Source organism: Ranitomeya variabilis, chromosome 4, assembly GCF_051348905.1.
Source record: "Ranitomeya variabilis isolate aRanVar5 chromosome 4, aRanVar5.hap1, whole genome shotgun sequence".
In the NCBI taxonomy this organism is placed as follows: domain Eukaryota; kingdom Metazoa; phylum Chordata; class Amphibia; order Anura; family Dendrobatidae; genus Ranitomeya; species Ranitomeya variabilis.
In genome coordinates this window covers 279,374,546-279,402,120 of record NC_135235.1, presented here as the reverse complement: position 1 = coordinate 279,402,120, position 27,575 = coordinate 279,374,546, and the positions used below count along the sequence as shown (strand labels likewise).

Sequence of the window (27,575 nt, the reverse complement as noted above, 5' to 3'; positions counted from 1 at the left end):
CACCTAAAAAACAGGTGAAATATTACAATCCAGCCATGGCCGATGCTGCAATATCATCGGCCATGGCTGGAAAACCTGAAGTGACCACCCCCCACCCCACCGATCGCCCCCCCAGTGCTCCGGTGCGTGGTCCGGTCCCCTCCGTCCTGTGCTCCGCTGCCCCGTGCTCCTGCCCGCTCCCCCGTCCTGCTGTCCGCTCCCCCCGTCCTCCGATCACCCCCCCTGTGCTCAGATCCACCCCCCCACCACCCCTTCATACTTACCGATCCTCCCGGTGTCCGGCCGTCTCCTCGCTGGGCGCCGCCATCTTCCAAAATGGCGGGCGCATGCTCAGTACGCCCGCCGGCCGGCAGATTCCTTACAGGTACATTTTGATCGCTGTGGTAGGTTCTACCACAGCGATCAAAATAAAAAAAATAATAAATAAACCCCCCCCCTTTATCACCCCCATAGATAGGGACAATAATAAAATAAAGAAAATATATATATTTTTTTTTTCCACTAGGGTTAGGGTTAGGGTTAGAACTAGGGTTAGGGTTACGGGTAGGGTTAGGGTTATGGCATGTGCGGATTTGGCAGCGGATCCGCAGCGGATCGGCCGCGGATCCGCAGCGGATCGGCCGCGGATCCGCAGCGGATCGGCCGCGGATCCGCAGCGGATTGGCCGCTGCGAATTCGTAGCAGTTTTCCATCAGGTTTACAGTACCGTGTACACCTATGGAAAACCAAATCCGCTGTGCCCATAATGCGGAAAATTCCGTGCAGAAACGCTGCGTTGTATTTTCCACAGCATGTCAATTCTTTGTGCGGATTCCGCAGCGTTTTACACCTGTTCCTCAATAGGAATCCGCAGGTGAAATCCGCACAAAAAAACACTGGAAATCTGCTGTAAATCCGCAGGTAAAACGCAGTGCCTTTTACTTGCAGATTTTTCAAAAGTCGTGCGGAAAAATCTCACACGAATCCGCTACGTGGGCACATACCCTTAGGGTTAGGGTTGGAATTAGGGCTAGGGTTGGAATTAGGGTTACGGGTGTGTTGGGGTTAGGGTTGTGGTTAGGGGTGTGTTGGGGTTAGGGTTGGGATTAGGGTTATGGCTACAGTTGGGATTAGGGTTAGGGGTGTGTTGGGGTTAGTGTTGAAGTTAGAAATGAGGGGTTTCCACTGTTTAGGCACATCAGGGGTCTCCAAACGCAACATGGCGCCACCATTGATTCCAGCCAATCTTGCATTCAAAAAGTCAAATGGTGCTCCCTCCCTTCCAAGCCCCGACGTGTGCCCAAACAGTGGTTTACCCCCACATTTGGGGTACCAGCGTACTCAGGACAAACTGGGCAACAACTGTTGGGGTCCAATTTCTCCTGTTACCCTTGCAAAAATAAAAAATTACTTGCTAAGACATAATTTTTGAGGAAAGAAGAATGATTTTTTATTTTCACGGCTCTGCGTTGTAAACTTCTGTGAAGCACTTGGGGGTTGAACGTGCTCACCACACATCTAGATAAGTTCCTTGGGGGGTCTAGTTTCCAAAATGGGGTCACTTGTGGGGTGTTTCTACTGTTTAGGCACATCAGGGGCTCTGCAAATGCAACGTGACGCCCGCAGACCATTCCATCAAAGTCTGCATTTCAAATGTCACTACTTCCCTTCCGAGCCCTGACGTGCGCCCAAACAGTGGTTTACCCCCACATATGGGGTATCACTGTACTCACAACAAACTGGGCAACAAACATTGGGGCCCAATTTCTCCTGTTACCCTTGTGAAAATAAAAAATTGCTTGCTAAAACATCTTTTTTGAGGAAAGAAAAATGATTTTTTATTTTCACGGCTCTGCGTTGTAAACTTCTGTGAAGCACTTGGGGGTTGAATGTGCTCATCACACATCTAGATAAGTTCCTTGGGGGGTCTAGTTTCCAAAATGGGGTCACTTGTGGGGGGTTTCTACTGTTTAGGCATATCAGGGGCTCTGCAAACGTAACATGATGCCCGCAGACCATTCCATCAAAGTCTGCATTCCAAAACGTCACTACTTCCCTTCCGAGCCCCGGCATGTGCCCAAACAGTGGTTTACCCCCACATATGGGGTATCAGCGTACTCAGGAGAAACTGGACAACAACTTTTGGGGTCCAATTTCTCCTGTTACCCTTGGGAAAATAAAAAATTGTGGGCTAAAAAATCATTTTTGAGAAAAGAAAAATTATTTTTTATTTTCATGGCTCTGCGTTATAAACTTCTGTGAAGCACTTGGGGGTTCAAAGTGCTCACCACACATCTAGATTAGTTCCTTTGGAGGTCTAGTTTCCAAAATGGGGTCACTTGTGCTGGAGCTCTAATGTTTAGGCACACAGGGGCTCTCCAAACGCGACATGGTGTCCGCTAATGATTGGAGCTAATTTTCCATTCAAAAAGCCAAATGGCGTGCCTTCCCTTCCGAGCCCTGCCGTGCGCCCAAACAGTGGTTTACCCCCACATATGGGGTATCATCGTACTCAGGACAAACTGTACAACAACATTTGGGGTCCAATTTCTCCTATTATCCTTGGGAAAATAAAAAATTCTGGGCTAAAAATAATTTTTGAGGAAAGAAAAATTATTTTTTTATTTTCACGGCTCTGCGTTATAAACTTCTGTGAAGCACCTGGGGGTTGTAAGTGCTCACTATGCATCTAGATAAGTTCCTTGGGGGGTCTAGTTTCCAAAATGGGGTCACTTGTAGGGGAGCTCCAATGTTTAGGCACACAGGGGCTCTCCAAACGCGACATGGTGTCCGCTAACGATTGGAGCTAATTTTCCATTCAAAAAGTCAAATGGCACGCCTCCCCTTCCGAGCCTTGCCGTGCACCCAAACAGTGGTTTACCCCCACATATGAGGTATCGGCATACTCAGGAGAAATTGCCCAACAAATTTTAGGATCCATTTTATCCTGTTGCCCATGTGAAAATGAAAGAATTGAGGCTAAAAGAAATTTTGTGTGAAAAAAAAGTACTTTTTCATTTTTGCGGATCAATTTGTGAAGCACCTGGGGGTTTAAAGTGCTCACTATGCCTCTAGATGAGTTCCTTGGGGGGTCTAGTTTCCAAAATGGGGTCACTTGTGGAGGAGCTCCAATGTTTAGGCACACAGGGGCTTTCCAAACGTGACATGGTGTCCGCTAACGATGGAGATAATTTTTCATTCAAAAAGTCAAATGGCGCTCCTTCCCTTCCGAGCCTTACCATGTGCCCAAACAGTGGTTTACCCCCACATGTGAGGTATTGGTGTACTCAGGAGAAATTGCCCAACAAAATTTAGGATCCATTTTATCCTGTTGCCCATGTGAAAATGAAAAAATTGAGGCTAAAATAATTTTTTTGTGAAAAAAAAAAGTACTTTTTCATTTTTACGGATCAATTTGTGAAGCACCTGGGGGTTTAAAGTGCTCACTATGCTTCTAGATAAGTTCCTTGGGGGGTCTAGTTTCCAAAATGGGGTCACTTGTGGGGGAGCTCCAATGTTTAGGCACACGGGGGCTCTCCAAACGTGACATGGTGTCCGCTAAAGATTGGAGCCAATTTTTCATTCAAAAAGTCAAATGGCGCTCCTTCCCTTCCGAGCCCTGCCGTGCGCCCAAACAGTGGTTTACCCCCACATATGAGGTATCAGCGTACTCAGGACAAATTGGACAACAACGTCCGTGGTCCAGTTTCTCCTTTTACCACTGGGAAAATAAAAAAATTGTTGCTAAAAGATCATTTTTGTGACTAAAAAGTTAAATGTTCATTTTTTACTTCCATGTTGCTTCTGCTGCTGTGAAACACCTGAAGGGTTAATAAACTTCTTGAATGTGGTTTTGAGGACCTTGAGGGGTGCAGTTTTTAGAATGGTGTCACTTTTGGGTATTTTCAGCCATATAGAACCCTCAAAATGACTTCAAATGTGAGGTGGTCCCTAAAAAAAATGGTTTTGTAAATTTTGTTGTAAAAATGAGAAATCACTGGTCAAATTTTAACCCTTATAACTTCCTAGCAAAAAAAAAAATTGTTTCCAAAATTGTGCTGATGTAAAGTAGACATGTGGGAAACATTATTTATTAACTATTTTGTGTCACATAACTCTCTGGTTTAACAGAATAAAAATTCAAAATGTGAAAATTGCGAAATTTTCAAATTTTTTGCCAAATTTCCATTTTTTTCACAAATAAACTCAAAAATTATCGACCTAAATTTACCACTAACATGAAGCCCAATATGTCACGAAAAAACAACCTCAGAATCGCTAGGATCCGTTGAAGCGTTCCGGAGTTATTACCTCATAAAGGGACACTGGTCAGAATTGCAAAAAACGGCAAGGTCATTAAGGCCAAAATAGGCTGGGTCATGAAGGGGTTAATATTTTCTGACCTTTCAAATTTTGTCACTTTTTTTTTTTTTTTTTACTACTTTTTGCTGAATCAAGAATATTTTCAATAAACTGTCATGGTCATTCTTACAGCTCTTTTTTTTTTTTTAATTATTATTTTCTTGTTACTTTTTAGGTGGTACCATGGGCATCTTTCTGGAAAGGAAGCCGAGAAGCTCTTGCTGGAAAAGGGAAAACCTGGAAGTTTTCTAGTACGGGAAAGTCAGAGCAAGCCGGGGGACTTTGTGCTGTCCGTCCTAACAAGCGAGGAGAAGCTGGAGAACGGAGAACGCAAATCTCGCGTCACTCATGTGATGATCCGGTTCCAGGTAATGACAAGGTTACAAATTAATTTTTTTTTTTTTTTTTAAGTTTGTAGTTTACATAGATTTATTGATTCAGTCTCATCTGACTCCACATTTCAGCCGGACGGTAAATATGATGTAGGCGGAGGGGAGCGCTTCGATACATTGACCGATCTATTAGAGCACTACAAGAAGAACCCAATGGTGGAGAAGTCTGGAGCGGTGGTGCATCTGAAGCAGGTACAGAGGATGTACAATTAATGGTTACGCCATGTAGTGTCTGTCCTGATGCACAAAGGTTTGAGTGTCGTTTGTTTCCAGCCATTCAACGCAACGCGGATCAATGCCGCCAACATAGAATCTAGAGTACGCGAGCTGAACAAAATGGCCGACAACACCGAGAAGGCCAAGCAAGGCTTCTGGGAGGAGTTTGAGGTGATTTACGAAAACTTTGTCTCTTCTGGAGATTCTTTTGAGTTGCTGTAGTCCCTAATATAACTTTTATCTCAGTCCTTTTATCGATTTGTGTGTGTGTGTGTATATATGTATATGTGTGTGTGTGTGTGTGTGTGTGTGTGTGTGTGTGTATATATGTATGTATGTATGTATATATATATATATATATATGTGTGTATCATGGCCAAAAATGTTGGCACCTTTAATTGTTCCAGTGAAATGAGGCATTGCTCCCAGAAAATTATTGCAAAGGCGCACTGTTTTTTTTTTTTTTTTTTTTTTTGTGCTGTTCCAATACAAGCAAAATAAATAAACCTAAGGAGAAAGGGCAAATTGGATATTTCACACATAACCCCTAAAAATAACGCGGACACAATTGTTGGCACCTTTCTGAAATTGTGGGTAAATAACTTTGTTTCAGTCCTGTGATGCTGGTTCAAACTCGCCTGTGGCAAGTAACACGTGTAGGAAATATGATAATCACACTTGAAACCAGATAAAAAGGGGAGACGTAGACTCAATCTTTGCATTGTCTGCATGTACCACAATAAGTATGGAGAACAGGAAGAGAAGAGAACTGTCTGACAACTCAAATCAAAATTTTTGAAAAATATCGACAATAAAGGTTACAAGTCCATCTCCAGAGATCTTGATATTTGTCCACGGTGTGCAACATAATCAAAACGTTTACTATCCATGGCACTGTAGCTAATCTCCCTTGATGTGGACGGCAGAGAAAAATTGATAAAAGGTTGCAACGCAGGATAGCCCGGATGATGAATAAGCAGCCCCATTCCTGTTCCAAGAAATTCAAGCTGTCCTGCAGGCTTAGCGTGCATCAGTGTCAGTGTGAACTAACCGTCCACATGTGAATGAAATTAAACGCTATGGCAGGAGACCCATGAGGACTCCACTGCTGACAGACATAAAAGAGCTAAACTGCTGTTTGCCAAAATGTATGTAAGCCAAAATCCTTGGAACGCATCTGCTAGACAGATGAGACCAAGATAGAGCTTTTTGGTAAAGCACATCATTCTACGGTTTACCAAAAATAGAATGAGGCCTACAAAGAAAATAACACCGTACCTACAATCAAATATGGTGGAGATCCAAAGATGGTTTGGGGTTGTTCTTCTGCCTCTGGGTGACTTTACTGTGTGCAAGACATCATGAAATCTGAAGATTACCAACGATTTTGGGTTGCAGTGTAGTGCTCAGTTGGGTTTGCCTCCTAAGTCATGGGACTTCTTGAAGAATGTTTGGAGTAAATTTTCCTGCATGAACACCCCAGAAATGGATGGAAACAAAGTACTGGAGAGTTCTGAAGTGACCAGCAGACCAGCACTGAGTCCGGATCTGTTGCTGTTGGGAGAAGGCGCCTTCCGGTAAGAGACCTGGGGCAGTTTGCAAAAGAACAGTCATCCAAAACTTCAGCTGAGGTGTAAGAAGCTTGTTGGTTATAGGAAGGGATTGATTGCAGTTAATATTTGGTTGCACGCCCTTTGGAATAAATAAGTTGAGGGTACCAACAATTTTGTGCTGCCCATTTTTAGTGTTTTGTGTGAAATTATGTCCAACTTGCCTTTTCTTTCTCTTGTGAAACTGCAATAATTTTCTTGGAGAAATACTTCATTTTCTCGAACAATTCCAAGGGTGCCAACACTTTTATCCATGACTGTATAAATGCGGCATTTCAGGGTAAAACCTACATGGCTGAAGCCGTACGGCCAGTACCTGATACTCTGCATGTGGATCGGACAGCCTGTATCAGCAGACAGTTCCCCTTTAAAGATTGCATAGGTACCATTTATGTCAAGTGTTTGACCATTATTCTTTTACCTTTGAGGAGAACTAGAACTTCCGGTATGTCCTGCAACTCCTACGGCATGCTGGGAGTTATAGTTCACCACAGGAGTTTTAGTGCTCTTCTTTTTTGCCAACTTAAGTCGAAGGTCTCCCTTTTTTGGGGAGCCTCCTGGATGTTTTGGCATTGTTACCTGGTATGATCCAAATGGGTCCAAAAAATTGAGCACTAAATTGGTTTCCTAGGGTAACAATATTGATGGCCTATTCTTAAGATGGAAGGGTGGTGGACCAATACTGGACACCCCACCCTTTCCATTCACCAAAACTGCTGTGGTGCCCCATTGCTTACAAAGCATAGCTCCTTATGTTTGGTAATGGCAGTGACTGGTATTGCATTTCAGTACAGATCTGTCCCATTTAACACTAGAACTACTGGTAGTCATTTTGACTATTTTCATTTTTTATTTCTCTTCTGTGACTACATTTTTCGGAATTCCGGCTTGAGACTCGGTGACTTTTCCTAAAATAGGATGTTAAAAAAGATTTTGTGACAATAAATAATTTTGGTGAAAAAATTGCGCATTTTTTTCAAAATTTACCTTAACTACTAAAGGTAGTCATTTTGACTACCTACTATATTGTGCTGTCCTTTTGTCACTAAATGTTACTGTAAAGTTTTGTGCATAATTTTTTCACTGTATCTTATTTACCCTGATGTTCATATAGATGTAGTTCAATTCAGATGGCAACTTTTCACATTTTCCTTGTGTTAGGGTACTTTCACACTAGTGTCAGTATGGACCCGTTGCAGTGTGTGAGGCCGACGTACCAACGCATCCTGTGAAATAAAATCACAACGGGGCAGCGGATGCAGTTTTTCAATGCATCCGCTGCCCCATTGTAAGTTGTGGGAAGGAGGGGGTGGAGTTTCAGCCGTGCATGGTCGAAAATGGCCGACACAACGCACAAAAAAGTTACATGGAACTTTTTTTGTGCCGACGGTCCGCCAAAACACGACGCTTCCGTCACACGACGGATGCGACGTGTGGCAATCCGTCGCAATGCGCCGCTAATGAAAGTCTATGGAGAAAAAACGCATCCTGTGGGCTACTTTGCAGGATGTGTTTTTTCTCCAAAATGACGCATAGCGATGTGCGTCGAACGACGCAAGTGTGAAAGTAGCCTTATCCAATGTCACCTACCATAGCACTGACCTCAGAGAGAAGAGGTGTAGTGTAAAGCATGGGAAACATAATCCAATTTGGTTATAATCCAATCCCTGTCTCATGCATACTGTGTAATGCTGAACTGAAAAGAGCTTGTTTGAAATACTGTAGGCTCATATGCTAAAGAAGGGTGTTCCTAGCAGTAGACAGTAGTCTGGATAGTAAGTTTACTTTCTTTTCAGCTGAAGAGACAAAGAGAACACATGCAGACATAAGAGCTCAAAAAACTCATACAAGTATATAGCAGATACAACATTTTATTGTCATATTATTCGATTATTTTGTACTGTATAGTGTGAAGCAGCAATTTTTTTGGGGGAAAAACTATATTTGCATACAGCTTGATGTTATTAGTTATAGTTTACAGCTAGAAAGAATTTTTTTTATCTGCAAATGGGCAATATGCATGAATATAGCAATAATGCAATGTAATGGTTTATGACGCGAAAACGATAAAAATTACGTTTTTTTTTCATTTTTCTTTTGTTTATGATCAACCATGTTCACATACAGTATAATTCTGCGAAAAAATGTATAAATTAGCTAAAACATCAAGACTTTTATAGGTCCAGTCAAAAATGAACGAACATTATACGTCCATTATTATTGTTTTACTTAGTTTACTTTTGTTATTTCCTGTAGAAAAATATGAAAAATCAGAAAAAAAACATTCCAAAGCATTACTGTTGGATCTCACAATAATAATACATTCAAAATATTAATAAATAAGCACAAATAAAACTCAAAAAATAAACGAAAACAAGTCAGTAGTCAAAATGACTACATTCAGTAGTTCTAGTGGGGGTCATGAGTTCAGTAGTTCTAGTGTTAAGTGAATTGCAGTTGCCAATGTCACCAACAAGTGTGGAGTGATGTCTGGTAAACAATGAAGAAAAACTCTCCAGTCAGCAGAATTTTTGTCTTGTTCCTACCAATGAAAAAATAGGCTTTCAATTTTGCTTTCTAATAAGTTTTAATTTACGATTATTTATATATCAGGAACATAAAGGTTAAAATTCCGTCTTTCCACAGCTGCCACTAGAGGGCGCTGACTGCATAGTGTATACGTTGAACTGAATGGTCACACTGTATGCAGTTGCTTTTGTGCTCCCTCTAGTGGCAGTTGCAGAGAACCAGCTTGTTCTCTTTGACATCTGTCTATACAGGGGATTGGAGCTTTGCAAAAAAAATAAATTGATATCAGACAACTATAAAAATGTTAAAATTAATTTACTCAGACTTTTGGAGCTAAAAACCCCAGCCTAATCATGAAGATTTAAAGGGATTCTCCAACTCTCATCTCCTGATGCACCAGCCCAGACTGTGATGACACTGAATTGGCTAATTTGATGTCGAATCAAACTGTTGTTGCAGTGAAATGTCACAGCACTATAAATATAGCGTGAAAAGTACCTGGCACATGTCAGAAAATGCCTCGAACGTGCTAAACCTTGTGAAATTGAAGGTGCTATGAATGTTATGGGGGAGGGGCAGGTGAAATGTTGCTGCCAGCATTTTCCGTTTTTTCGTTGGGGGGGCGGATGGGAGATGTATTGGTTGCTTATTATCTGAGAATTTGCCTGTATGGGAGTATGTATTAATAGAAAATCTTATTTCCCATGGGCAGATGCTGCAGCAGCAAGAATGTAAATTGCTTTACCCCAGGAAAGAGGGACAGAGGCCCGAGAACAAGAGCAAGAACAGATACAAGAATATTCTGCCCTGTGAGTATGATGGCTTGTTTTTTATAGTAGGGGACTGTAGCCTTATCCAACCCCTTTTTAAGGAAATCTGTGTCTTAAGAACTCTGCCATGGCCTCCCTTTTCCTCACATAATCCTAGTTATATATGTAAGATGACTGACTGCAGCAGGAGCCTCTCCCCTTCCCTGTCTGGCCTGCAATAGGCCGCAATCAATAAGCACCGTCCTCTCGACAAAGCTCCGCCCCTGAGCATCACCTGGACATGGAACAGATACAGGTGGTCATCCCCTGTATCTTCTGCAGAGGGCGCCAGTCAGTTTCGCATTCTCTTAAGGTCACAGCTCCGCTGCGTCACCCGCTGAGCAAACGGGGACAATATGAAGTGGGACAAGGCCTAAAAGTAAAGTAACACTTCGTCGTCTTCTTCTTCTCGGCCTTCTGTGCAGTTGATACCACGAGGGTGGCGCTGAGAGATACAGATGACAGCATTCCAGGCTCCGATTATATCAATGCCAACTACATCAAGGTAACGACCTTCCAAGTAATATCGCGGGTAGCAGGTAAATAACGGGGGTGGGGTAGGAGATCCACCAGCTGTAGACTACGATCAATGGAGAATACAAGTGTCCTCATGTAAATGTACCATGTCCTAAAGGGGGTTGTCCAGGGTTAGAAGGGGTCTGTTGGAAGATTTCCAAGAAGGAAAAAATCAAGTCCGTCCATGGTGTATTCCGGGAAATTGATGGAAAAAGTAGCACTGTACATTGCTTGCTCACCTCCTGGCAATGTGTAGGGTGAGCACCGCAATACCGACAATGCTTCGATAATGTCAAGTCATAACCTCCATCGCCCTGTACTTACTGTATTATGGGAATTCAGGGTAGCTGAGGTGCTGATGAGTATTCAACAGAGGGTACGGCTCCTTTTTTAAAGATTGAGATAGAGATATACATACATACATACATACATACATACATACATACATACATACATACATACTTTTGTTGTGGTGTGTTTTTTTGAATATATATATATATATATATATATATCATACTATCCATTTCCAAACTGATCATGCCTGAAGAAACCTGATTGGTTTAGAAAGGTGTAGTATATTTTAAATCAGTATATAAAATATAATATGTATAGATCTTTTGTAATCCTCTTGTTACTCTTACCGCTCCTCTTACTCCTGTTTTTGGATTTTTTTTTTTCCCATCGATTCATCAGGTGCTCTGATTGTAGCCGTTCATTGCTTATTGTTCCTTCTTGGAATATCCACATGTTCCCATTTTCTACACCTTCTCCTGATGTACAGTAGTTTGTGTACGATCTTTTCTCTCCTATCTGTATATATCCATAGAGTACAGTGGATGAAACCCGCGGGAACCAGCCCTATAAAGTGTATATAGCCACTCAGGGATGCCTGCAGAACACGGTGTGTGACTTCTGGTCCATGGTCTATCAGGAGAACACCCACGTTATAGTCATGACTACCAAAGAGATGGAGCGCTCCAGGGTAAGTGGCCGGGGCCTGGCTGGTATTGCTGGATATTATGGTGCTGATGTGTAGGTTTTCTTGGTTTTTTTTTTCTTTCAGAACATCTAGATTTCCTCCTCAGACCTTTGTTACATAACATCTAGAAGCCATTAACATAAACAATTAATTACCTCTTCACCCCCTCACAGACATAATCATAGTCTGGCCGTCGCTGGTTGACACTCTGTTTTTAGTAAATACCCGTGTTCTCTGTGACATGACAGTGCTGGAGCGTCTTCTTAGAATTGTACATGGTGCAGTGTTATTCCTGGAAATCGATAACCGGCGGCCACCTTTCTCTGCGCCGCACACGCGTTGTCACGCTGTGTACCGATACAGGGACGGGGAACACCCACTTATTAGCTTGTTTTGTAAGTTTCCTGGAAGATTTACAGAGAAACAAGATCAAGAGGCTCCAGGATTTTAATTACATCATCAGTATCCGTATTGTCTAAAACAGACGTCAGGAGGGACGGCAGGCCTGCTGTAAAGGCTTGATAAAACCACCGGTTTTGGAAGTTTGTGTCCGCTGATAGCTATGAAGATCAGGAAGCAGATAACGGAAGACTGGACACTTTTATTCTAAATATCAAAGTATATCCGTCTCCAGATACATGCATTTCAGTTACAGACAGCTGAACCGTGCCCTGTAAAGGGATTGTCCACTTTTAACAATGGCTAGGCCTATAGTGGCCTGTTTCTCTTGCTGGTCACTTACTGCTGCAACAGTGGCGCTCCCTTCTCGGCGCTCCCTTCTCGGCGCTCCCTTCTCGGCACTCCCTTCTCGGCGCTCCCTCCTCCGCGCTCCTCCATTTTCTTACTTGAAGGCACAATGTTAGAAATTATATCAGAAACCTCTTCTGTTCACATAAGTGCAAGAAGAATGCTCCTCTCTTAATCAACATTTTTGGGGCCCATAATGTGCTTGTTTTTTTGGGGGGAGGGGGAGCATAATAAGTTGGGAGCCAAACACAATCATCCATCCCTTTGACGCCTCCTCTAAACCTTGTGTCTCTGACATTACAGAAAAAATGTTTTTGTTATTGGCCTAACGAAAACTGCTCCAAGGACTATGGCTGCATCCGAGTATTGGGCCTGGCCTTGCATGAAGAGAAGGATTACATTCTGCGAGAATTACAGCTGTCGCACACAGACAGGGTAAGACTTTACTGGCTGCTTATTAGCATTGATGCTGCAAAGTGCAACACTTATTTCCTTTTGTGTGAATGGAGTGGTGGATGAGCATGCGCAGACTGGCAGAAATAGACCAGTTCAGCCCTCAGAGGCTTCAGTCTGCCCTATACACATTTCCTCTTCCATGCTCTAGTCATTAAAGAAGACTTATTCCCTGTTCTCTGAGATCAGATGCTGTGGACAGAGATCAGATGCTGTGGACAGGCAATAATTGTTTATTTGGGAAAAAAAGTTTTGACTGCCTGTAATCACCACTAGGGGGAGTTTACTGCTTTCTGACCTATTATTAAGCTCCGTGTATAAACAGTATGCAGAGGGCTCCCTCTAGTGGTGGCTGGCTGAATATTTTTATTTCATCATACATTTATGCAGGAGATTTAAAGGTTTGGACCAGAAGTGTGTAAAAGGTGATCCTACAAACAGACGATCCCTGCATGTGTTGCGGCTGTTGAACAGCCGAGGGGACTCGAACATATTATTCGAGTACGCTAAAGACAGTCGGTTAGCACCCGAGCATGCTCAGATAACACCTTCGCTCATCACTAATGGGGAATGTAGACGTGCAATGGTTTGATCCCTTCTACAATAAACACTTTTTTAACCCTGTAAATGAAGGAAAAAGGCAAAACCACAATCTTGGTAGAGTAAAACCTCAACCGCTGAAAATGTACATTTATTATGGCCTCGGTAAACGTGAAGAGAAATCATCATGAAAATCGGACTTGACACTTCTAGGATTTAATTTAATTTTTTTACATTTTTCTTGAAATATTTGCACATAATGACTAGTTCTCCGTTCAGTGTTGTGACACGTGTAGCTGATCAGTTTTCTCGAGATCGCAGATAGTGACAGCTCCTCTGTAGCAGCGTTCACCCGTGTGTAATCGGGTAATAAACCCATCTGGGTCCGCTTCTCGTCAGATCACAGGAGCCGGGACCTGCTGCCGACAGCTCCGATATTTCTGTAATTACAGCGGTATGGGGGAGTAGAAGGGGCTGCCAGGGTTGGCGTATTGTAAGAAGGTGCGTGTTAACCCTTATGTCACTGTAGACTGAAACCATCAAAATCCATTATTATTTTTTTTTTCTGTAAAAACAAAGCAAAAACCTGAATCTTTGAAATGGGTAAAGGCTAATTGACGCACACCCTGTCACTTTATATAAGCCTGTAATATGCACCATTAGACATGTACCCGGTGCTAACCCATAAAGTGTAAATGCACTTGTAGAAAACTTTTTTTTTTTTTTTTATACCTTGGTGGAGGTCGGGGTGCTGAGCACCGCCCATGGATGATAGAGCAGGGGCTCTGCGAAACGGAACACTTAGACTGGGGCTAAATCATGACTTTGGCTGCAGCCTGTCACGCTTCCAATGATTGCGCTGTGCCACCGCTGAGGGCGAATGTGGCTGTGACACTAAAGGTTCTGCCCCCAGAAAGGCACAAGGAAAGTCAAGTCTGGCTTTGGTACGCTTAGAGGGTCTCTGTGCAGTTGGCCTCTTCAGTAGGATGTCCATGGAGTCGCGGAGAGCATCAGCACATGGGTCGACGCTGTTGCTTAAAAGATTTCACAGTCCAAATTGTATGTTATTTAAAAGAAAGATCATTTATACCTGAGGAGGCTGGTGTCTAAGAGGTAGAAGAGCTAGAAAGATGTCTGGCTTGGCACATCTGCCTAAGGATATTCCATGAGAGGGACACAGTACATCGCTGGATCCGTATGTATGTGATACTCTATACGGACAATTGTGATAGGAATTCAGTGCTTAGGATGAGTCCTGTTTCTCCTTCAGTCCCGGTGCATAACCTTTGACCCCTCGCCCCCCCCCCCCCACCCACCAGTGCATAACCTCTGACCCCTCGCCCCCCCACCCACCAGTGCATAACCTCTGACCCCTCGCTCCCACCCACCCACCAGTGCATAACCTCAGGTCTTGGTGTATGACATCTGCCTTTACTAACCTGGCTGGTGGTGCAGAGCTGACTGATACAGCACGGTTCTGTAATAGGAGGGTAGCATGTCCGTTCATGACATTTCGTCCCCCATCACCTGTGCGCTATTGGAAACCCCGTAATATTACAGAGCGGCGGGCCAAGTGCTGAGCCTTGGAAGGCAGAAAAGTCACCAATGCTCTGCTGACTCCATAACTGCAGAGTCCAGATCTCCTCTGGTGTAACATCAGCACAAACACTGCGCCCCCTGCTGGGAGCTTCATGGCTGAGCAGGTGCATGCAGCCTTACGTCACCAAGCACAATGCCGAACGTCGGATAGAGTAGTGTAAAGCCACCACCACTGGGCTCTGGAGGAGTCATGTTCTGTGCAGTGACGGATCACACTTCTATGTCTGATAGATGAGTCTGGGTTTGGTGACTCCAGGAGAACGTTACCCCAATTATCTGTACCTCAGTAAGGTGTCAAAAAAATCTCATCTGTGAAATAACTGCGAGAACTGAATGCAGAAACCTGATGAAGACTTTTTTTTAATATTTACACAATGTTTCCTCTCCTAGGAGGAACCTCCAAGACGTATCTGGCATTATCAGTATTTGAGCTGGCCCGACCATGGGGTCCCGAATGAACCCGGGGGTGTTCTGAGCTTCCTAGGAGAAATTAATGCAGCACAGCAGAGTATTCCAGGCTCCGGCCCTATAGTTGTGCACTGCAGGTATGGGTCGTCGGATGGGGCAGGGGTGGTCAGGATGTCCTCTCCTCTGATGCCGTATTACATTTCTTTCCTCTCAGTGCTGGAATTGGTCGCACCGGAACCATTATAGTTATTGATCTTCTGGTCGACGTGATCAACAGACAAGGTAGTTCCAGAAATGATAAATTTGTATGTATATTACTTGGGTATATGGATGCTAGAGGGTGGTCCTGTGCCCACGACCCTCCTTTATAAGCCAGTCCCCTCTGATTCTAAGCATTACTTTGAAGGCTAGTCATTTGTGTGTTATGCCACATTTCACCTGCAGTGGGCGCTGCAAGCAAATGCATAGTCATATGAGGCAGAACATCACTGTGTGACTAGAACAGAATCCTAGTTTTGGGGATTGATGGGGGGTGTCTCGGTGGTTGGACCCCCCGCGGTCAGGAAGTATAACTTCCAAACTTGAGAACACCCCTTTAAGATAGAATACCCCTGTACTTTGTCACATGACGTTTACCCCATGTCTTCCCCCATATCCAGGTTTGGACTGTGACATTGACATCCCCAAGACCATTCAGATGGTGAGACAGCAGCGCTCGGGGATGGTGCAGACCGAGGCGCAGTATAAATTCATCTACATGGCCGTGCAGAAATATATCGAGAGCAGGAAGAAGTATCTGGAGGACGAGCAGGTGAGCGCCGTATCTTGCAAAAAAGCGGAATCGATGGAGGTAAATGGCCGGTAAACCTCGCCGGCAACCGAGCTCTGTAAATAAGAATGACACTTGGTTGGCGTTAACCTTGTATAGGATTCATGGAAACGGCGCCATTTACTGTGTGAAATGGCTTTTATGTTCTTTTATATTGGAGGTTAAACGTTCATCCATTGGAAATGCTGCTTTTCGGTGTCTCTCGTTTTGACCTCCGCCTTCAGGAAACCTGGGAAAAGACTTTCTATAGCTGCGTTTCTGCCGTGTCTCGCTGTATGAAATTGTCACTGTATATATATATATATATATATATATATATATGTATATGTATATATATATGTATATATATGTGTTCTGTAGATCCAAAAACCTGACCATGATAAAGATTTGCCTCCTGTGATGTCCTAGCAGAGCGCCACCTTGTGGCTACAGATGTAGGCTTAGGTATGGGACATGTGCTAAAGGGTTATGGAGTAGACCGAGCCAGCGAGGAGTTCATTAGTTCCGCCACCCAACCCTCCTTACACACACTGTTAAGAGCTTTGAGAAACCATCGGCATTTAGATGGCGAACCTGCAGATTTCGATGAGAATGGTTGACCATCTTGTGTCAGGAGACCATCTTTAATTTTCCTTCCAGTCACTGGCCTTGCCATAATCTGCAGATTTGGCACCTAAATGCTCATGGTTTCTCGAGGTTTTTAGGTGGCAAATCTATATATGTTTTTATATGTATCTTTTTTTTTTTTTCTCCTACACAGCGAGGAAGAACAATGGAACGGGAATATAGTAACATTCATTACCCCATTGGGGCAAAGTTGAATGCCAAAGCACCTTCAGCAGCAGCACCTAGTCAACCTAGGTAAGTGCGGGCAAGGATCCGGGATGGGCTCCGCATCTCAAGAGGCATCTGTTTTTGTGCAGAAACTCCTCTTTTGTCCGTTTTAGTCTTGGCCGATTCCCTTGTATGCTGATGAACCGCAATACTGAACATCGTCCACCTTTCTGGAAGGAAAATCTGCTCTTAGTTGTTTAATCCCTTACAAATGCTTTTCCGAAGTATTAGTAAATGGGAACAAGCCATTTAAAGGGGACCTGTCACTAGGTCAAAAGTGGACAGTTTTTGTTCTTATTTTATTCCCGCTGCTGACCCGAGCACTGCGTTGGTTTTCTTTTTAAATTCCACCGTATGGTTGCAGAGATACCGGCCTTTTAATTTGGTGTTAATTTTTATGGTCTTTACTAAGAGGGCGTGGCTCGCACTAACTTTGGGGGTGTGTTTTCAGGCTGCTCTGCATAGCTACCCTGTGAGCCACACCCCCTTGTAAATGCCATAAAAATTAGCACTTAATTAAAAGGCCCATATCTCTGGAACGGCATGGCGGATTTTAAAAAGAGTAGAATACTCAGGATAACAGCGAGAATAACAGAAGGGCACAAATTGGAGACTTTTGACTTGAAGATGGATCCCCCTTTAACCCCTTCCCGACCTGTGACACAGCGTATGCGTCATGAAAGTCTGTGCCAATCCGACCTGTGACGCATATGCTGTGTCACAGAATGATCGCCTTCCTGCAGATCGGGTGAAAGGGTTAACTCCAATTTCACCCGACCTACAGGGACAGGGGGAGTGGTACTTCAGCCCAGGGGGGGTGGCTTCGCTCCCCCGTGGCTACGATCGCTCTGATTGGCTGTTTCACTTTCAACAGCCAATCAGAGCAATCTGTAATATTTCACCTATGAAAATTGGTGAAATATTACAATCCAGCCATGGCCGATGCTGTAATAGCATCGGCCATGGCTGGAGACCCCGATCTGGCCCCCCCACCGACTGACGGCGGCGATCTGCAGCCGCCGTCAGTGTTCCCTACCCCTCCGTCCTGTCCAAAGCGCCTTCCCCTCCGCCCCCCCGCTGTCCGATCGCACCCCCCCACACTTGCCTAGTCCCGGTGTCCTCGGTCTTCTCGCATGGGCGCCGCCATCTTTGAAAATGGCAGGCGCATGCGCAGTGCGCCCGCCGAATCGGCCGATTCGCTCCCTGTACATTTTGATCGCTGTGATAGGTTCTATCACAGCGATCAAAATAAAAAAATAGTAAATAACCCCCCCCCCCCTTATCACCCCCATAGATAAAGACAATAATAAAATACAGAAAATATATTTATTTTTGTTTTGCACTTAGGGCTAGGGTTGCACTTAGGGCTAGGGTTGCACTTAGGGCTAGGATTGCACTTAGGGCTAGGGTTGCACTTAGGGCTAGGGTTGCACTTAGGGCTAGGGTTGCACTTAGGGCTAGGGTTGCACTTAGGGCTAGGGTTGCACTTAGGGCTAGGGTTGCACTTAGGGCTAGGGTTGCACTTAGGGCTAGGGTTGCACTTAGGGCTAGGGTTGCACTTAGGGCTAGGGTTGCACTTAGGGCTGGAATTAGGGTTGGAATTAGGGTTGGAATTAGGCTAGGTGCATACGGTGCGGATTTGGCTGCGGATCCGCAGCGGATTGGTCGCTGCGGATTCGTAGCAGTTTTCCATTACGTTTACAGTACCACGTAAACCTATGGAAAACCAAATCCGCTGTGCCCATGGTGCGGAAAATACAGCACGGAAACGCTGCGTTGTATTTTCCGCAGCATGTCAATTCTTTGTGCGGATTCCGCAGCGTTTTACACCTGCTCCATAAAAGGAATCCGCAGGTGAAATCCACACAAAAAAACACTGGAAATCCGCGGTAAATCCGCGGTTTTACCTGCAGATGTTTCAAAAACGGTGCGGAAAAATCCGCACACAAATCCGCAACGTGGGCACATAGCCTTAGGGTTGGAATTAGGGTTAAGACTAGGGTTAGGGGTGTGTTGGGGTTAGGGTTGGGATTAGGGTTAGGGGTGTGTTGGGGTTAGTGTTGGAGTTAGAATTGAGGGGTTTCCACTGTTTAGGCACATCAGGGGGTCTCCAAACGCAACATGGCACCACCATTGATTCCAGCCAATCTTGCGTTGAAAAAGTAAAATAGTGCTCTCTCCCTTCCGAGCCCCGACGTGTGCCCAAACAGTGGTTTACCCCCACATATGGGGTACCAGCGTACTCAGGAGAAACTGGACAACAACTTTTGGGGTCCAATTTCTCCTGTAACCCTTGGGGAAAATAAAAAATTGCGGGCTAAAAAAAATTATTTTTGAGGAAAGAAAACTGATTTATTATTTTCACGGCTCTGCGTTATAAACTTCTGTGAAGCACTTGGGGGTTCAAAGTGCTCACCACACATCTAGATTAGTTTCTTTGGGGGTCTAGTTTCCAAAATGGGGTCACTTGTGGGGAGTTTCTACTGTTTAGGCACATCAGGGGCTCTCCAAACGCGACATGGTGTCTGCTAATGATTGGAGCTAATTTTCCATTCAAAAAGCCAAATGGCGTGCCTTCCCTTCCGAGCCCTGCCGTGCGCCCAAACAGTGGTTTACCCCCACATATGGGGTATCAGCGTACTAAGGACAAACTGGACAACAACATTTGGGGTCCAATTTCTCCTGTTACCCTTGGGAAAATAAAAAACTCCGGGCTAAAAAATCATTTTTGAGGAAAGAAAAATTATTTTTTATTTTCACGGCTCTGCGTTATAAACTTCTGTGAAGCACCTGGGGGGTTAGAAGTGCTCACTATGCATCTAGATAAGTTCCTTGGGGGGTCTAGTTTCCCAAATGGGGTCACTTGTGGGGGAGCTCCAATGTTTAGGCACACAGGGGCTCTCCAAACGCGACATGGTGTCCGCTAACGATGTAGATAATTTTTCATTCAAAAAGTCAAATGGCGCTCCTTCCCTTCCGAGCCTAAAGGCCCCGTCTCACACAGCGACGCTGCAGCGATACAGACAACGATGCTGATCGCTGCAGCGTCGCTGTGTGGTCGCTGGGGAGCTGTCACACAGACAGCTCTCTCCAGCGACCAACGATCAGGGGAACGACTTCGGCATCGTTGAAACTGTCTTCAACGATGCCGAAGTCCCCCTGCAGCACCAGGGTAACCAGGGTAAACATCGGGTTACTAAGCGCAGGGCCGCGCTTAGTAACCCGATGTTTACCCTGGTTACCAGCGTAAATGTAAAAAAACAAACAGTACATACTCACCATCTGTTGCCCGTCAGGTCCCTTGGCGTCTGCTTCCTGCTCTGACTGAGCCGCCGTACAGTGAGAGCAGAGCGCAGCGGTGACGTCACTGCTGTGCTCTCACTTTACGGCGGCTCAGTCAGAGCAGGAAGCAGACGCCAAGGGACCTGACGGGCAACAGATGGTGAGTATGTACTGTTTTTTGTTTTTTTTTTTACATTTACGCTGGTAACCAGGGTAAACATCGGGTTACTAAGCGCGGCCCTGCGCTTAGTAACCCGATGTTTACCCTGGTTACCAGTGAAGACATCGCTGGATCGGTGTCACACACACCGATTCAGCGATGTCAGCGGGACCTCAACGACCAAAAAAAGGTCCAGGCCATTCTGACACGACCAGCGATCTCGCAGCAGGGGCCTGATCGCTGGTACATGTCACACATAGCGAGATCGCTACTGAGGTCGCTGTTGCGTCACAAAACTTGTGACTCAGCAGCGATCTCGCTATGTGAGACGGGGCCTTTACCATGTGCCCAAACAGTGGTTTACCCCCACATATGAGGTATCGGTGTACTCAGGAGAAATTTCCTAACAAATTTTAGGATCCATTTTATCCTGTTGCCCATGTGAAAATGAAAAAATTGAGGCTAAAAAATTTTTTTGTGAAAAAAAACAAAAAAAGTACTTTTTCACTTTTACGGATCAATTTGTGAAGCACCTGGGGGTTTAAAGTGCTCACTATGCATCTAGAAAAGTTCCTTAGGGCGTGTAGTTTCCAAAATGGGGTCACTTGTGGGGGAGCTCCAATGTTTAGGCACACAGGGGCTCTCCAAACGCGACATGGTGTCCCTAAAGATTGGAGCCAATTTTTTATTCAAAAGTCAAATGGCGCTCCTTCCCTTCCGAGCTCTGCCGTGCGCCCAAACAGTGGTTTACCCCCACATATGAGGTGTCCGCGTACTCAGGACAAATTGGACAACCACTTTCGTGGTCCAGTTTCTCCTTTAGCCCTTGGGAAAATAAAAAAATTGTTGCTAAAAGATCATTTTTGTGACTAAAAAGTTAAATGTTCATTGTTTCCTTCCATGTTGCTTCTGCTGCTGTGAAACACCTGAAGGGTTAACAAACTTCTTGAATGTGGTTTTGAGCACCTTGAGGGGTGCAGTTTTTAGAATGGTGTCACTTTTGGGTATTTTCAGCCATATAGAACCCTCAAACTGACTTCAAATGTGAGGTGGTCCCTAAAAAAAAATGGTTTTGTAAATTTTATTGTAAAAATGAGAAATCACTGGTCAAATTTTAACCCTTATAACTTCCTAGCAAAAAATATGTTTCCAAAATTGTGCTGATGTAAAGTAGACATGTGGGAAATGTTATTTATTAACCATTTTGTGTCACATATCTCTCTGGTTTAACAGAATAAAAATTCAAATTGTGAAAATTGCGAAATGTTCAAAATTTTCGCCAAATTTCCGTTTTTTTCACAAATAAACGCAGAAATTATCGACCTAAATTTACCACTATCATGAAGCCCAATATGTCACGAAAAAACAATCTCAGAATCGCTAGGATCCGTTGAAGCGTTCCTGAGTTATTACCTCATAAAGGGACACTGGTCAGAATTGCAAAAAATGGCCAGGTCATTAAGGTCAAAATAGGCTGGGTCATGAAGGGGTTAAGGAGTAGGGTTTTTATCTAGTGTAATTGAGACAACAATGCTCTAAAAATATAACGTAAAATCTTCAGATAAGGTCAGTGACTAACAATATTAGTCCTACGTAGCTGGAGGAGCACTTCCAATAAATGGGAGAACATTATTATATAATGAAGGTGGTGTTTTGTTATAGATCTTGTTGGGAAATCTTAGATCTCGAAAATAGGGACCCTTCGTTTGATAATGAGGATCATTGTTTGGTATAGCCCTTTGCTGTGAGAGTCCCATTGACTACATTGGGCACCTTCTAATGGGCTCTTTAGTCTCATCTGGTCGTGAGTAACCCCTAACAGAAGCTGAGGGTTTTTCCATTTCTGGTAGACGTACTGCTGACCAGATGGTGTAAAATAATGACTTTAATGTGCATATTTCATATTCTTGTGTTTGCAGAGTCAGCGATGATTCCACCTGTGTCTATCAGAATCTGAATATTAGGAGCACGCACAAATCAAGTACTAGTAATGCCGGCAGATAATCCATGGACTTTCCAGATGCACTGATACTAAATGAGTAAGAGCCTTCTCCTTTACTGTTCATGTACAGACTGAATAGTGTTATGTTCAGTAGTTGAGGATGATTGCACAAAACCTTTTACCAATGACAGAATTATAATTTTGCTTTTAATAAATATTCTGCTTGTTTGCAGCAGTGTTACTAATATGCATCATAGTGGTGTTAAACAGTTGTGAATTACTGCTATTCATATTGCTGCCACTAGATGGTAGTGTAGCATATTCTATTTGTGTCTTAACAGCTCACCAACTGGTCAGGCATGGTATTGCAAGAAAAAAAAAATCAAAATTGTTTTGAGTTTTTGCTCCAATCTGCATATAATGTATTGCCTACGTGGTGGTCTGGAGTATCAGCATACCCATGAATAGGCTTCAGTGAATTCCTCTTACACGGTGCGAGGACTCCCCCACCCAATGTGCTCTTCTGTTATTTCTCTAAGATCCCTCAGAAAATAGAAATGTCCACACACCTTGGAGGCAATCTTGCCTTCGTTGTTGAAGCAAAAGATACCCTGGTAATTACAATGTCTGCTCCCTTTTAAGTAATTAAATTAGAAACTGGTGGATATCTTGGCAGAAAAAGCTTTCTCTTACTGGGGACTAACACTGCCTAGTCTGAGCATGATTAAAGGCTTATACTCTACTGGGCAACCCCTTGTTTATTGCCCCATGGTTCATCTAAATAAAAAAAATCGGCTTGACTGCCGCCCGCGGCGGCCGACTTGTACCCCCTTTCCTCCTTGAAAACGCTTGTGATCAGCCCATTGTGCCTTTTATATAGGAACTGGGAGGAATAACTGATATACAGAGAATTTGTGGCAAATAGCTACTGTATTTGTATGGGCAGGTTAAAAGGGGGTATTCTGATCTTATATCTAATATATAAAGCTGAATGTGTGTGTGTGTGTATGTATGTATGTATGTATGTATGTCCGGGATTGGCATCTGAACCGTAGCAGCTACAGCCACAAAATTTTGCACAGTCACACGTCTGGACCCCGAGAGCGTCATAGGCTATGTTGTGAGGTGAAATTTTAACCCCGCGCTTTCCAATTCACCAAACAATTTTGCCCCTATCTACATAATGGGGAAAAAGTGAAAGGAAAAGTGTTGGAGGCGTCGCAGCTACAGGCACAAAATTTTGCACAGTCACACGTCTGGACCCTGAGAGCGTCAAAGCTATATTGTGAGGTGAAATTTTAACCCCGCGCTTTCCAAGTCACCAAACAATTTTGCCCCTATCTACATAATGGGGAAAAAATGAAAGGAAAAGTGTTGGAGGCAAATTAACAGCTGCCAGATGTGAACAAGGGGGACTTAAAGAATGACAGCGATGGCACCAAAGAGTATATACTGTACAGTTGCTAAGGTGGGGCCCCAACATGGGATAATCACCACACCACCACGGGGATATGAACACACACACAAAATGCGCCACACACTACCACGTGCTCGAACACATATACCACCCTCAGCGCACATTTCACCACACATACACCAACCTCGCCACATAAAAGTAGAAACACAAAAGTCGCCGCTCAAAACTCGCCACGCGCAAAACTCTCCACATGCAAAACTCGCCACACGTGCAAAACTCGCCACACGCAAAAGTTGCACACGCAGAAAAATTGCCACACGCAGAAAAATTGCCACATGCACAAAAGTTGCAACACATGCAAAAGTTGCCTCACACAAAACTTGCACATACTCAAAAGGCACCACACATAAAACTCGCCACGCGCAAAACTCGCCATGCGCAAAACTTGCTGCACACAACTTGCTACACTAACCTGTCACATGCAACTCGACACACAAAAAGTTGCTACACGCATGTCGCCACACAAAACTCATCTCACAAAAGTCCCTACATGCATGTCGCCACACGCAACTCAACACACACAACTTGACACACGAAACTCGCCCTAAAACACACACAAGTCTGGTATCCTTCAAAAATAAAAATCTGATTAATAAGCAGACAAACTACAAGAGCAACAAATGTACCATATAGGAATCCGGCAGCTGTCAGTCACATGACCAGTCTATTATGTGTATGTGTGAGCTAATATATACTGCCAGGGGGTGGGCTTACTGTTGGCTGGGGATTTATCAGGCTGCCATTTTAGCTTACAAATACTGAGGTAAAAATACTGACCAAATAACGTGTGAACGAGGGCTAATACAGGAGGAGATGGCATACAGCTATATACTATATACAGGAGATGACACACAGGTATATACTATTTACAGGGGAGATGACACACAGGTATATACTATATACAGGAGGAGATGACACACAGATATATACTATATACAGGAGAGATGACACACAGGTATATACTATATAGAGGAGGAGATGACATACAGGTACATACTACATACAGGAGGAGATGACATACAGGTATATACTATATACAGGAGGAGATGACACACAGGTATATACTATATACAGGAGCAGATTACCTACAGGTATATAGTATATACAGGAGGAGATGACACAGGTATATGCTATGTATAGGAGGAGATGACATACAGGTATATACTATATACAGGAGATGACACACAGATATATACTATATATAGGTGAGATGACACACAGGTATATACTATATACAGGAGATTACATACAGGTATATCTAATATATAAAGCTGAATGTGTGTATGTATGTATGTGTGTATGTCCGGGATTGGCATCTGTACCGTCGCAGCTACAGCCACAAAATTTTGCACAGTCACACGTCTGGACCCCGAGAGCGTCATAGGCTATGTTGTGAGGTGAAATTTTAACCCCGCGCGTTCCAATTCACCAAACAATTTTGCTCCTATCTACATAATGGGGAAAAAGTGAAGGGAAAAGTGTTGGAGGAAAATTGACAGCTGCCAGATGTGAACAATGAGGACTTAAAGAATGAGAGCGATGGCGACAAAGAGTATATACCGTACAGTTGCTAAGGTGGGGCCCCGACATGGGATACTCACCACACACGGGGATATGAACACAAACACAAAATGCGCCACACACTACCACGTGCTTGAACACATATACCACCCTCAGCACACATTTCACCACACACACACACCAACCTCGCCACATAAAAGTCGAAACACAAAAGTCACCACTCAAAACTCGCTACATGCAAAACTCGCCATATGCAAAACTAGGCTCACGCAAAACTCGCCACACGTGCAAAACTCACCTCATGGAAAACTCACCTCATGCAAAACTTGCACACACAGAAAAATTGCCACATGTACAAAAGTTGCACCACATGCAAAAGTTGCCTCACACAAAACTTGCACATACTCAAAATGCACCACACATAAAACTCGCCACGCGCAAAACTCGCCATGCACAAATCTTGCTGCACACAACTTGCTACACTAACCTGTCACATGCAACTCAACACACAAAATGTTGCTACACGCATGTCGCCACACAAAACTCATCTCACAAAAGTCGCTACATGCATGTCGCCACACGCAACTCAACACACACAACTTGACACATAAAACTCGCCCTAAAACACACACAAGTCTGGTATTGTCCTTCAAAAATAAAAATCTGATTAATAAGCAAACTACAAGAGCAACAAATGTACCATATAGGAAATACGGCAGCTGTCAGTCACATGACCTGTCTATTATGTGTATGTGTGAGCTAATATATACTGCCAGGGGGGAGGGCTTCCTGTTGGCTGGGGATTTATCAGGCTGCCAATAGCAACCAATCACAGCTCAGCTTCTATTTTGCTACAGTTAATTAACCTGAGCTCTGATTGGTTAATATAGGCAACAAAGACATTCTCAGTATAACAAAGCTAATATATGTTGTGAAATGCTTCTATTTGCTTAGTTTTTGCCTTTTAATAATTACATTTCTATCTATTTGTTTTGTGGTTTTTGTGTGCAGAATAAATTTTTGTTAACACATTCTATTTTGCTAACAGCAGTCATTAACCCGGGCGAAGCCGGGTAGTACAGCTAGTATAATATAAGATAGTGACTGCTCGCTTTAAGATGTGAATACCCTTTTCAGATTAGTTCGCCTCTTGCTAAATAGTCCTTTCTGGATGGGCCTCCTAATCTTGTGCTTTGCGATCTCTTGCAGGACTGCACTTTTTTGTCTCCATTTCCCCGGCCATGGCTGTCTGGAGTTGTCCTCAGTTCTGCAGCTTACCCCTGCCTCGCTCCTGTGCCGGCTCCAGACGGAGGTACACAAGTGAATGACGAGAGACACGTGAGCGCGGCGCGCACCTCTGAGGGAGAGCACATGCACAGTAACTTATTATGACCGAACAATTTTTATTTTTATTTTTTTTTATAAATATTGTGCCTCAGTGTTTTTTGGCAAAGTATTTATTTAAGTGCCTACGAGAAGCCACTGAGTTTTAGATATTTTTATTTGTCAACTTTGTTTTACTCTTTGTTTTGTAAAAATGTATAATAAAATGTTGGTCCTACATGAAAAAAAAAATGTTTCGTCTTCTATCTACAAGAAAAGCCGCTATCAGCTAAATGCTTCTGATATTTACCGATGAGGTTCATTGTACTGAAACCCACGGATCAAAACTTCTAGTATTGTCAAAAGTTTTGTGAAAGTTTGCTTACTCCATTTAGTAAACTCCCTTTTAAGTGGCTGAAAATAATAGAATCTATACTCTACTGATAAAAGTGCTACCCTTACAGCGCCATCACTCCTTACTCTGCTGCAGTAATGTCTGTCCACATGACCTCTGTGGCCAATCCCTGTCCTCGGCTATATTGCGCCATCCCCTGCCGAGGACATGAGACAGAACGTCGTCGATGTAGTGACGGCGGGTGTATTGGGTAAGTGTAGGTTCTCTTGGTAAATGTAATTTAGTCCATACCGTACAGATCTTGGAAAATGTTTTAAAGGGATTGTCCATTTTTCTGAATTTTTTTTTTTCTCTTCCTACCTTTTTTGCCTTCTGTTGCTTCGATGCTGCTCTGTCTAGTGCTGGCTGTAAAGTGAGTTAACCGAGAATCTGTCAGTGAGCCGCTATGATGTTCTGATGAAGTTTGTAAGGTTTTTTTTTTCTGTTTCTGAGCACCTCTCAGCTGATTTATGACCACAGACCTCAAGAATGTTGAATGGCTTTTACAGGATCTGATTTCCTGCATTAATAAAGCAACGTTTTTAATGAAACCTAATTGCAAAAAGGCTTTAGTCCCAATTGCATGCATTTAATTAAATCAGACCCCATAAGTGGACATTCGCTTCACTTGAAGTCACCATTTTACTGTCTCTACACTCACCCTCCACCCCACA

At 43.7% G+C, this 27,575-nt stretch overlaps 1 protein-coding gene across 1 annotated transcript in view; it reads left to right on the top strand.

Moving 5' to 3' along the window:
* Positions 1-26,749, top strand: part of LOC143764445 (tyrosine-protein phosphatase non-receptor type 11-like) — a 130,283-nt gene extending 103,534 nt beyond the window's left edge. The window contains exons 4-16 of the mRNA XM_077250006.1: positions 4,517-4,709; positions 4,806-4,925; positions 5,007-5,120; positions 9,801-9,897; positions 10,323-10,402; positions 11,240-11,395; positions 12,443-12,574; positions 15,122-15,276; positions 15,354-15,421; positions 15,799-15,950; positions 16,729-16,829; positions 22,164-22,283; positions 26,394-26,749. Coding sequence (XP_077106121.1) covers positions 4,517-4,709; positions 4,806-4,925; positions 5,007-5,120; positions 9,801-9,897; positions 10,323-10,402; positions 11,240-11,395; positions 12,443-12,574; positions 15,122-15,276; positions 15,354-15,421; positions 15,799-15,950; positions 16,729-16,829; positions 22,164-22,248 — 1,453 coding nt within the window. The 3' untranslated portion in view covers positions 22,249-22,283; positions 26,394-26,749. The remainder of the gene's footprint in view (positions 1-4,516; positions 4,710-4,805; positions 4,926-5,006; positions 5,121-9,800; positions 9,898-10,322; positions 10,403-11,239; positions 11,396-12,442; positions 12,575-15,121; positions 15,277-15,353; positions 15,422-15,798; positions 15,951-16,728; positions 16,830-22,163; positions 22,284-26,393) is intronic.
* The last annotated feature ends 826 nt before the right edge of the window (positions 26,750-27,575 follow it).